This window comes from Staurois parvus, unplaced genomic scaffold, assembly GCF_062004578.1.
Source record: "Staurois parvus isolate SC_StPar_1 unplaced genomic scaffold, SC_StPar_1.0 ptg000056l, whole genome shotgun sequence".
Taxonomy (NCBI): Eukaryota; Metazoa; Chordata; class Amphibia; order Anura; family Ranidae; genus Staurois; species Staurois parvus.
Genome location: NW_028317852.1, coordinates 4,683,509 through 4,695,931, shown reverse-complemented (window position 1 = coordinate 4,695,931; position 12,423 = coordinate 4,683,509). Strand labels below are relative to the sequence as shown.

General features: G+C 40.6%; 1 protein-coding gene across 1 annotated transcript in view; it reads right to left on the bottom strand.

Moving 5' to 3' along the window:
• Nucleotides 1–320: 320 nt before the first annotated feature.
• RAP1A (RAP1A, member of RAS oncogene family) overlaps nucleotides 321–12,423 on the bottom strand; it is a 93,334-nt gene continuing 81,231 nt past the window's right edge. The window contains exons 7-9 of the mRNA XM_089668309.1: nucleotides 9,309–9,452; nucleotides 3,638–3,756; nucleotides 321–2,096 (exon numbers count right to left, since the gene is read on the bottom strand). Of these exons, the coding sequence (XP_089524435.1) occupies nucleotides 3,667–3,756; nucleotides 9,309–9,452 (234 nt within the window). The 3' untranslated portion in view covers nucleotides 321–2,096; nucleotides 3,638–3,666. The remainder of the gene's footprint in view (nucleotides 2,097–3,637; nucleotides 3,757–9,308; nucleotides 9,453–12,423) is intronic.

Below are 12,423 nucleotides of genomic sequence, written 5' to 3'. Positions count from 1 at the left end.
TTACGATCATAGTACATCATCCTGTGTATAAATAAAACCTCCACTTGTGGAAATCAACAGGCATGAGGAAACATTACCTGAGCAAATAAAACAACTGATCAGGTAAAACAACTGTGAAAGCATGGATTATCATGGGGAATGTATTTGTAAAATAGATTATATTTATTAGTTATGCTATGAAAAGTACAATTCAGTAACTGACATTTTAACTTGGAAAATAATAAGGCACACATAAATAAGCTACTGAGATAAAACAAGACAAACAGTTGAAAAATAATTGTGTGGCTTAAAATATGGGAAAAAATACACAATCACAAAAATGAAAATGTACTAAAATTTAATCTTCATAAAAGTTGTAATTTAATCTGTGACAGTAAAACAAGAAGCAATATTAGAGTTTAGTATATTATATATTTCAGTTTTGAAATTCATAGAAATCAGTTTCCCAGTTTTCCCTATAAAAAGAACCCACCGTCCCTCCCCAAAACCATTGTACGCTAAATGCTTCTTAAAGCTGAACTCCAGGTCATGCCCACTTTTCACCTGTAGTGCCCTTTTTCTGCGGACAAAAACGCTTGTGTCTTTAGCAAATAATGCCTTATTTTTTTTAATAAAGTTGTTGTAAAAGTTTAAGGTTATTTACCTTCATATATTCTATGCATGAAGGTAAAAAACCTTCTGTGTGCAGCAGCCCCCCATTGCAAACCAGTGATGTTCACAAGAGCCACGGCTCTCTGGGAACTCTCCCTCATTTTCTGAGATAGCAGTGGAAGCCATTCACAGCCAGCGAACCAATGAGGAGAGAGGGGGGAGGGGCTGTGCCGAAGCTCTGTATGTGAATGGACACACAGAGCAGCAGCTTGGTAGTGGGCCTGCTTGGGTGCCTCCATAGCAAGCAGCTTGCTCTGGAGGCACTCAGCAGGCGGGAGGGGCCAGGAGTGCTGGTGGTAGACCCAAAAAGAGGACGACTGAGGCTGCTCTGTGCAAAACCACTGCACAGAGCAGGTAACATGTTATTTATTAAATTTTAAAAAAAAATGCCGTTAACATTTGAATGAAGGCTTATTTCATGTGACATCGTCATCTCATTCTGCATAGTTTACCGTACCCAAGCACCAGAGAATCAAAGCAGACCAGGCACGGCACATCTGAAGGGGTTTTATGAAGGTTTTCTGAAGGGGGAATTATGAAGTATAAGTCCCATGATTTCGTTGGAGTCCGCATACGGTGCTGGGCATGCAGACGGGAGCTGCTTAGTGAGATTCACTGGCTGTTGGCAACTTGCAACTGGGAAATGTGTAACTGTACCCACGTGTGAAAGTGGTGATGTTACACTTCACAGCTCTTCTTTAAAACAGTACATATAGGAAGAAATGCTACCAGGAGCAATTTCTCCTTATGGAGAAAACAACAGTACCCAGTCTCACTGACAAAAAAGTAGAAGAAACGGGGCATATGTCCTGTTTAGGAAAACAGAAAAAAGAGCAAAACAGACTGAACAAGTTAAGGACGTACCTTTACTATTCCACCAGTCTGGAGTTCAGCTTTAATTATAATGGAAAGATGATAGTAATGATAAACTCATAGGTTTTAAATATAAAATGAAGTCATCGTGACTCAAAGGTATTAGCCCCATTGAGATCTTTAAAGGGTATATATATATATATATATATATATATATATATATATATATATATATATATATGCTACATCTTAGGGCTTGACACAGGCATGACTACAAACAGGATTTGGAAGTCGATATGAAAACCGTGTAATTAAACTAGTAACATGTAACATTTGAAATGCATTCATGCTCTCATAGAATCATTCAAAATGAAGTCAAGTAACTTTATTTCACATCTGCTGTCAACACTATTGCAAAAGTTGACACGGTGGTGGTCTTGTTTTCAGAGAGAAATACAGCCGATTTGTTTTAAGAGAACCTTGTGCAAACAGTATTGGAGATCTAAATTGTTTACATAATATATAAAATAAAAAGGAGCCTTTTCAGATTTGTTAAATTATGGTTGGATTTCTTTTTACATCTCGGAATGCTGGCACTTTCCATCTAGGCAACAGTTCTTCATTCCTGTACTCTACATAAAAAACAAAAAAACAAAATAATATCTGTACAACACATGCATTGTTCTGTTTAGGATGTTGCTTCTACATATACCACCATATCCAGATTTATCTTTCCAGTATAGAGGAGGTATGAAGGTTTCCATGTTGAAATCCTAGATTTACAGCGGTCATATGCATGCTTTTAGAACAGTCTGGTCTTCTGGTGAATCACAATTCCCAGGTTGGCCGGAAGTTGCCCCAACCAGTTAGCCATCAGAGCCTGTGGAAATCCCTATGCTATGATGCCTATTACTTTGCCCGGTCAAAGTAAAGACTCCCTGTTACTCTTACTGTATAATTTATTAAATCAAATTGCTTGCTATGAAGCAATAGAAATGTTTTCAGTAGCTCAGCAATGTGCAGCATCTGATAAGTGATCCTGGTACCTAGACCAATATTTAGCAAAGTTTAAATATGGAACGAACACACACACACTAAAAATCAAGCATCTTTAGCTACTTAAGACCAATTCCAGACAAGTTTAGTTTTAGACAAAGGCCTTGTTCACTTGAGTATGTGTGCCCCATGCTGGCATAGGGATGGATAGGTGTTGCGTTCATCCCTGCGCCAGCAGTTCCATTGTTGTCTACTGGGTCACAGTGGCTGCACGCCAGTATGACATTCCTGTGGGTCGCCAAACTCACCCTGTGTGTGCATTCAGGGACCAGCACCCACACCGGTATTATCTTGGGACACAGTGACTTTATCCATACAGCTTCTGTTTCCCAACAGAGAACAATGGGACTACTGGCACGAGGATGCACGCAACACCTGTCCAACCCCATGCTAGCAAAACATGGCCCTGCATGGGGAAAGCATATATTGGCCCCATGTGAAAGAGGCCAAAGTGGGTGACAGCCTGTTTGTTAGGCTTTTATTCCTGGGGAGATTTCCCCTCACTTTCCTTTTCTGTGTTGTCCTTATGAACAAACAGAAGGTGAGGCTGTCACCGGGACAGGAAGGAGCAAACATTCAAAATTTGTTTTGGTCTGTGACCCTGTTAAAAAGATTTCCATAAACTTGCTTCCCTCACAGGAAATCTCCCCAGTTGGGGTACGAATGACAAACACATGCCAATGGATTCCCTATCCAAAATGAAAAAATGTCTTGGCTGGAATTCAACTTTAGAGTGTGCTAACTCCTAGGCCAGATTTCTAGGCTCTAGAACTTTTTATTTGTATCTATCATACAAGTATTAACCCCTTAATGCCAGCGCCTCCCATCCCTTTATGGGATGTCTGATGCCAGAAGGCAGGGCAGGGTTTATGATGTTACTGCCGTGAATGGCAGTCACATGATCATTAGGCACCTGATCATTAGGCACTGGAAACGCAGGGCATGCACTCTCAGTACAGGTTTGTTTACACTTTTGTACAAATATATGCGACCTCTCCATGTCAAGGGCCACCTGCCGATACCCCACAAATATGCGTACTGTGGGCACAAAAGGAGTTAAATGTGCATCCACACAAACATCTGTTCTATGTTAGGAATAATTAATGTTAACATTCACCTGGCTCAGATCTGCTGCTTGAAGAGGGTCTAAAGCAGCAAACATGAAGATTTCTTTTTAGGTTTTTTCTTTTCCACTGGTGTTTTCCTATTTATCTGTCTGACCAAGTCATAAAAGATCTAAAATAAATAAATACAATCAGCACAATACAATATACAGGTTACTGAGGCATTTGTAAGAAACAACTTTATAGGCCACACAAGTATAGTAATTTTCTATTCAAGTATGGATTCTTAACTAAAAGTAGTGCTGCCTCCTCCTAAGATCTAAATTCCTATTTTTCTTTCTGCTGCTGTGATCCAATTTCCTGTTAGAGGGTGACTACTTTCATTCTCCATGGTCCCACTGTATATATGAACATAGCCACCATTGATGCACTGATGAGAACAAATGCTGGGAAGTTTAAATTGACGATTCGATAAAGAGGAGTGTTCCCGCTACTAGCCATCTTACAAATTCTATGAAAAGACAAGGCAAACTAGTAGTAAAATAATTTTAACCCCTTCACAAAGAAAGGCCAGCCTGCTACATCTGCTTTTGGAGCAAATACCACACACAGCCTTCCATCCAAATAGAGGGAAAAGCTCAACACAGTATAAGCCTGCTAGGTACTCAAAATAGTGAGACTTCAGAGACAGACATGAACACTGATACAGCTCTGGGCCAGATGATTCTGCACGTATTAGCCAGATAACTGTCCTGAACTGAAAGTTGAGTCCTGTGCTAATTGGAACACAAATAGATAGTCACAGGGAGAACTCAGAAAGGCATAATAAATCTTCCTACTACTTGCACCTTGTGTTTCTCGCCTTCACAAGTTGTGCATTGATCATGTAATGTCATGGTGTCATTTGTTGCCCTGTACACACAGCCTATGGTAAATCTTCACATTACAGTGTTGAAAGTTTCTGTTTGTGTTCAAACAAGAGGTACAGCATAGGATAATCGATTTAAGATCAATTCACACATATATGCAGTGTCCAGGAAGTGGGCTTTAATTCTGGGTGCCACATATATGTGCTCCTGTGTTTTTGCTGGAAACACACTCCCAGCACTGAAACCATGCCGTCGCTGACAGCTCTGGGTCTCTAATGATCCAGCAACGAAAGAACCAGCTTTTGAACATATAAATTGCTGTTGTAGGCTGTCACAGTGATCATTCACTCAATCGCCCATTCCTGTGCGGTTTCTCCTTTTTGAAGAAGAAAAACAGACTTCTATCCTAGCACAGGAAAATATACAATGTATAATTTCCTCCTCACTAGAGAAGTCTGTAAAAAGAAAGTCTGTTAAAAAAAAATAAAGATGAACTAGATTAGGGCTTGTTCTAGTTTGAGTGCGTCAGTGGCAGTGTAAATGTCAGCTAGTGTGAGTATTCGTGTCAGAGTTAATATCAGTGGCAGTTAGTGGTAGTGTGTTTTAGGTAAGAATAAAAGGTTTTAGATTTAGAGTAAGGGCTCATTCACACAATGATGCAGAGATGTCAGTTTTTCTGCAAGCTATACTGGACAATCTCTCACAAGCAGTGTATATCAAAAACAAACTACAGTACTTAATCACTTCCCGACCGGCCATTGTATATAAACGGCCGGACGACGGCACTGCAGGGTCGGGTGGCCGTTTATAAACGGCCTCCCCGCACCCTGCTTGTGTGCGCTCCCTGGGAGCACACAGCACCGCGATCCAGTGCCTGCTGTGTCCTCCGGACACAGTGAAACACCTATTGTCGGACGGGACCTCTCTACGAGGTCCTGACCTAACTTTGTGAGGTCAAAAATTTCAGGTGAGGGCACATTTGGTGTTTTGGTAGAGGATTTGATCACATGAGGAAGATGATATGAAGTATTATTACAGCTGAAGGAATCAATATTCAGAGACTTTTGTGTTTTATGATTCACAGTTAATATTTCAGATTGTTCCGTTTATATAATTTTGGGTTTATGAATTCATATTGTAGGTAGCGCAGAACTATATTTATATTAATTAGTTTTTCTGCAAGCGTTCTGCAGGGGCACAATTAAATCAATTGTTCTCTATGTGCCCTGTTCACACCGCAAAACTAGTATCACGTGCAGATTTTTTTCTGTGCAGGAATCTGCAATGCATACAAAAACTATTTAAAGGGAGCATGAAAACAGATGTAAACTGTTCCGCAAGTGAAATCTGTATGTATGTTTCCATCAGTTTTTCTGCACAAACAGTGAAGGAAATAAGTATTTGATCCCCTGCTGATTTTGAATGTTTGCCCACTCACAAAGAATGATCAGTCTAAAAATTGAATAGTAGGTGTATTGTAACACAGACAGAATAGCAACAAAAAATTCAAAAGAAATGCATGTCTAACAAATTATGCACGGATTTGCATGTTCATGAGGGAAATAAGTATTTGATCCCCTTAACAAAACATAACTTTTGGGATTTTGGCCCACTCCTCTTGGCAGATCCTCTCCAAGTAATTAAGGTTTAGTGCCTGACGTTTGGCAACTCGAACTTTCAGCTCCCTCCACAGATTTTCAATCGGATTAAGGTCTGGAGACTGGCTAAGCCACTCCAGGACCTTAATGTGCTTCTTCTTGAGCCACTCCTTTGTTGCCTTGGCCGTGTGTTTTGGGTCACTGTCATGCTGGAACACCCATCCATGACCCATTTTCAATGCCCTGGCTGAGGGAAGAAGGTTCTCACCCAAGATTTGACGGTACAATGCCCCGTCCATCGTCCCTTTGATGCGGTGCAGTTGTCCTGTCCCATTAGCAGAAAAACACCCCCAAAGCAGAATGTTTCCACCACCATGTTCGACAGTTGGGATGGTGTTCTTGGGGTCATAGGCAGCATTCCTCCACCTCCAAACAAGAGCTCGATTTTAGCCTCATCTGACCACAACACTTTCAACCAGTCCTCCTCTGCATCATTCAGATGTTTAGTGGCAAACTTCAGACGGGCCTGGACATGAACTTTGAGCAGAGGGACCTTGCGGGCACTGCAGGATTTCAATCCTTGTCAGCGTAGTGTGTTACCAATTGTTTTCTTGGTGACTGTGGTCCCAGCTGCCTGGAGACTATTGACAAGATCCTCACATGTATTCTGGGATGATTCCTCACTGTTCTCATGATCATTGACACTCCACGAGGTGAGATCTTGCATGGTGCACCAGACCTAGGGAGACCGACAGTTGTTTTGTGTTTCTTCCATTTGCAAATGATTGCACCAACTGTTGTCACCTTCTCACCAAGCTGCTTGGCGATACATTGATAGCCCAGTCCAGCCTTGTGTAGATCTACAATCTTGTCCCTGACATCCTTGGACAGCTCTTTGGTCTTTGCCATTGTGGAGAGTTTGGAATCTGATTCTTTGATTGCTCCTGTGGACAGGTGTCTTTAATTTTATACAGGTAACAAAATGAGATTAGCAGCACTCCCTTTAGGAGACTGCTTCTAATCTCAGCTTGTTACTTGTATGGAAGACACCTGGTAGCCAAAAATCCTGCTGAATGATAGGGGATCAAATACTTATTTCCCTCATGAACATGCAAATCTGTGCATAATTTGTTAAGAGACAGAATAGCAACAAAAAATTCAAAAGAAATGCATGTCTCAGTGTTACAATACACCTACCATTCGATTTTTAGACTGATCATTTTTTTGTGAGTGGGCAAACATAAAAAATCAGCAGGGGATCAAATACTTATTTCCTTCTCTGTATGGTGTGAACGAGGCCTAAGTGCTAGCATGTCAGTGTGTTTAGATAAGAGAAAAAAGAATGCATATTATTGTTTCTTGGCCCTACAATGGGTATGCAGTATCACCGTGATGGTCAGGAGTAGGCAAATTTACTTTGTAGGGTGGTGTAATGTCATAAAACTATATAAGACTAAAATAAAAAAAATATTCTACACTTTTTTTCCATTCAATTTTTTTCCATTCATAATAAAACAAAATCAGGTGATGCCCAATCTGTCCTGAAAACAAACAAGGTACAATCCACCTGGATACACTTAGTAGTTGTGATGTACAGTTATACTAATTGTCAAGTTGCAAAATTGGGTCTGAGCGTTAAGGTTTGTTTTGACCCTAGTCACGCAGGGGTTAATGCATGACCTCTCGGTGGTCTGAAAACTGACACTACCTGTGAATAAACTATCTATCCCATAATCCTTGGTCTCAGTCTAGGACTGGTGCAGGTGATAGTTAAACAGTAGACAGGGACTGTAACTGCAGTAATACATATGAAAGAAAAACAAACTGAAGGTGTACAATGCTTTTAATGAAATGTGAAAATCTGCACTTAAATATCCGGGACCTCAAATATCCTCCTCTAATATCCGGCCTGAATCTATCAGTAGCTAATGGATGAATATTCCTTAATTCAAGCAAAAAAGGAGGAAAGTAACATCCATTCTGCTGAGGACACCAAATCTGGCCACAGATGTATGGGATATTGATTGAAAATTCAACAGAACTGATCATTAGATATTGTAATGGTTAATGTGAATTTGATATCAATGTCCAGTTCTTCATGGTGGAAAAAAAAATGAACAGTCATGTTGGAAAATGTTGTTCGAACGATTACCTAAATATGAGTAGTGAAATTGATCGAAAAAAATAAATTTAACACGGATTGAACGAAAAACAGTACTTTTAATGCTGAAAACTAATGGAAATACGTGGCTGATAGGTGGAAAACTTTGATATACTGATGGGTGAATAAAATGTGCTATTGAATGGTTGTTTTTATTTTTAAACGATCGTTCTTTGATTTTCTAACCATCTATGGCCACTTTAACTGTACCTGAGCAGGTGGGAGCGATTAAGGCCCTGGGGGGTTGACCTTCAGTTTCCTATGTGCCTAGTGCCCATTTTCCCTGTAAGCAGCAGTATGAACTACTGTCTCAATAGACCAGCCTTTTCAACCAGGGTGCCTTGGCAAAATGCCTAAAAATTGCCCAAAAATTATATACAAGGCAGTGGGTGGATCAGGCCTGTCTTTTAATTGCACAAAGTTACAGGCTTTTAATTTTGCACAATTACCGCCTTCTAGCCACCAGCATCCTAACAACCAATTACATCATTGGTCGATAAACAGGATACCGGGCACCTTCACAGCATCCTTTTTTTGCCCCTCTCTTTCAGCACTGCATGTTAGATGCAATAGAGAGAAACCAAGGGAGAAGAGAAGCACTGGAATAGTAGCCAGTACCAGTATGCAAAAGTGTGTTTGCTTTGGAAGAATAAATAACCTCTTACGTTGGGTGTCCCACATGTGTGAACGCTGCTACATTATGTAAAACTATTAGTTTTTCACATTTTAGAACGGGGTGCCTCGAGATTGTGCATAATTTTAAAGGGTGTCTTGACTGAAAAAAAGGTTAAGTAATACTGCTATAGACAATAGGTAAAAGTGTGTAATAAGTTTTTATAAAAAGTGCCGCCCTGTGGAACAAGGTCGCTGAAGTGCTGCATAAGGGTTTCAAAATGATGCCAGCTTCCTAGAGAGTTGGCTTCACACCAGAAAGAGGAAATAGGAACGTTTTGCTTATAACAAAGGTCAGGCTACATATTAATTGGCAGCACTGCTGGTGACACTCCCTAAAACTTTAAAATTACATAAAAACTGTATAAAAAAAATTTACATACAGAAATAATGAATACAAATATCATATCAAATCACTACTAACCTCATTTACATTGATCTTAGACTTAGCAGAAGATTCTAAAAAGGCACAATTGTTCCATTGTCTGGCTAGGTTTTGTCCCTGTTCTTTGCCAACTACCCGCTCATCTTCCAAATCGCACTTATTGCCCACTAAAATCATGGGAACCTTTATCAGGAGAAAAAAAATAAGATTTAGTATTTAACATACTGAAATAAAACTATTCATAAGTTTCAACAATGAAGAAAACCATTTCTATTTCAAGCTCAGTTGAATGCATCAACAACCAACATTATCTCCTGGATGCCCTTATTGCAGCTGTCCAGAGTGTCTAAATTTGACTCTGCAGTCCTGTAAGCACCAGTGTTAGACCTAGTACACTCAGTAATCAGCTCTTCGTAAAAGTAACTTGTCTGACATACTCCCTCACCTCTGCTGCAATACAAGTCTGGGTGAGTAAGTTTCTGCTGGTGAATGTGACAGTTACTAAGCTATATCAGCATAGAACATTTGAGGGAAGAGCTGAAATCAGAATTTTGACTGAGAAAAAAAAAAACATTTGATTCCGGGGCAAATTCTATATTTTAGCAGTACAGTACAGGAGACATGCTTGACATTCATAGACCCTGAGTTATAAGGCTGGTACCTTCAGGTGATTGGTCACTGGCAAACCGTTTGAGGACACATCCCCTGGACATCCTCAGCGAGTCATTAGCAAGCAATGCAGAAAAACACAGCAACAGAGGGTGACGTGTGCAATGTACTATACTCCAAGATACAAAGTTTACACCCAAGTCAAAATTCCTTTTATCATACTTGTACAACACAAAGGCTTGATATTGAAAAATACAGGAACATCCCCAAGAAATAAAGAAAGGTGGGCAACTGCAAGGCAACCAGAACTGAGCCTACAGGCCCAACAACAACAAAGGTCAACTGACAATTCAGAATGCTGCTGTAAGAACCCTTGTAATGGAAAGAGTCATCCTCAGAAAATTGAACATCCACCTGGTCGTATTTTGAAGAAAAGGAATCGACAGCAAAACTACAGGTGAAACTCGAAAAATTAGAATATTGTGCAAAAGTTCATTTATTTCAGTAATGCAACTTAAAAGGTGAAACTAATATATGAGATAGACTCATTACATGCAAAGTAAGATAGTTCAAGCCATGATTTGTCATAATTATGATGATTATGGCTTACAGCTCATGAAAACCCCAAATCAACAATCTCAGAAAATTAGAATATTACTTGCAATCAATCAATAAAACAAGGATTGTACATAGAACAATATCGGACCTCTGAAAAGTATAAGCATGCATATGTACTCAGTACTTGGTTTGGGCCCCTTTTGCAGGAATTACTGCCTCAATGCGGCATTGCATGGAAGCTATCAGCCTGTGGCACTGCTGAGGTGTTATGGAAGACCAGGATGCTTAATAGTGGCTTTCAGCTCTTCTGCATTGTTCGGTCTCAGGTCTCATCTTTCTCTTGGCAATGCCTCATAGATTCTCTATGGGGTTCAGGTCAGGCAAGTTTGCTGGCCAATCAAGCACAGTTATCCCACGGTCATTGAACCAGGTTTTGCTGCTTTTGGCAGTGTGGGCAGGTGCCAAGTCCTGCTGGAAAATTAAGTCAGCATCCCCATAAAGCTTGTCTGCGGAAGGAAGCATGAAGTGCTCCAAAATCTCCTGGCAGACGGCTGCGTTGACCCTGGACTTAATGAAGCACAGTGGACCAACACCAGCAGATGACATGGCTCCCCAGATCAACACAGACTGTGGAAACTTCACACTGGACTTCAAGCATCTTGCACTGTGTGCCTCTCCATTCTTCCTCCATACTCTGGGTCCTTGGTTTTCAAATGAGATGCAAAAGTTGCTCTCATCAGAAAAGAGGACTTTGGACCAATGAGCAACAGACCAGGTCTGTTTTTCTTTAGCCCAGGTAAGACGCTTCTGACGTTGTTTGTTGTTCAGGAGCGGCTTGACAAGAGGAATACGACATTTGAAGCCCATGTCCAGGATCCGTCTGTGTGTGGTCGCTCTTGATGCACTGACTCCAGCCTCAGTCCACTCCTTGTGAAAGTCCCCAACACTTTTGAATGTCCTTTTCCTGACAATTCTCTCCAGGCTGCGGTCATCCCTGCTGCTTGTGCACCTTTTTTTTCCCACATAACTTTCTATTAATGTGCTTTGATACAGCACTTTGGGAACATCCAACTTCTTTTGCAATTACCTTTTGAGGCTTTCCCTCCTTATGGAGGGTGTCAATGATGGTTTTCTGCACAATTGTCAGGTCAGCAGTCTTTCCCATGATTGTGATTCCTACTGAACTAGACTGAGAGACCATTTACAGGCTCAGTAACCCTTTGCAGGTGTTATGGCTTAATTAGCTGATTAGAGTGGGACACTTTGAGCCTAGAATATTGCACCTTTTCACAATATTCAAATTTTCTGAGATCGTGGATTTGGAGTTTTCATGAGCTGTAAGCCATAATCATCACAATTATGACAAATCACGGCTTGAACTATCTTGCTTTGCATGTAATGAGTCTCATATATTAGTTTCACCTTTTAAGTTGAATTACTGAAATAAATTAACTTTTGCATGATATTCTAATTTTTTTAATTTCACCTGTAGGTGGTGGCTTTAAAAGCTCCTGAGATGAACTGTATTACCCTCCTAGCGGAGGTGGATTTTGAAGCAAAAGGTCCCTTGCAAGGTCCTGAGGGCAGGACAAACAGGGAGTCTGTCTTACTGATAGAAGATGTAGCTTTTAAGGCAGAATCTGATGGTTCTGACCAAGTCCAGACAGTACAAAAGCAATCTCCTTTGTGTGTTTTGGAGCAGGGCACAAGTAGGAAAGGATTATATTTTCATTGATATGGAAGACTGACACCACCTTATGGAGAAAGGAGGGTCTTAGGAGAAAGACTACTTTTTCCTTGTGAAGAATGAGATATTACTCGTTGCAAGGGACATTAACGGACAGACGTGATAAGCACCAAGAAGGCGACCTTGCAGGAGAGACCATCCAAGAGTTCCCTGAGGCGTTTCTGCCAGGCAGAGAAAACCAAATTGCAGCTCCTAAGGCTGTAAGGGTAGGTTGGTCCAAGAAACACCTGAATAAAAGGT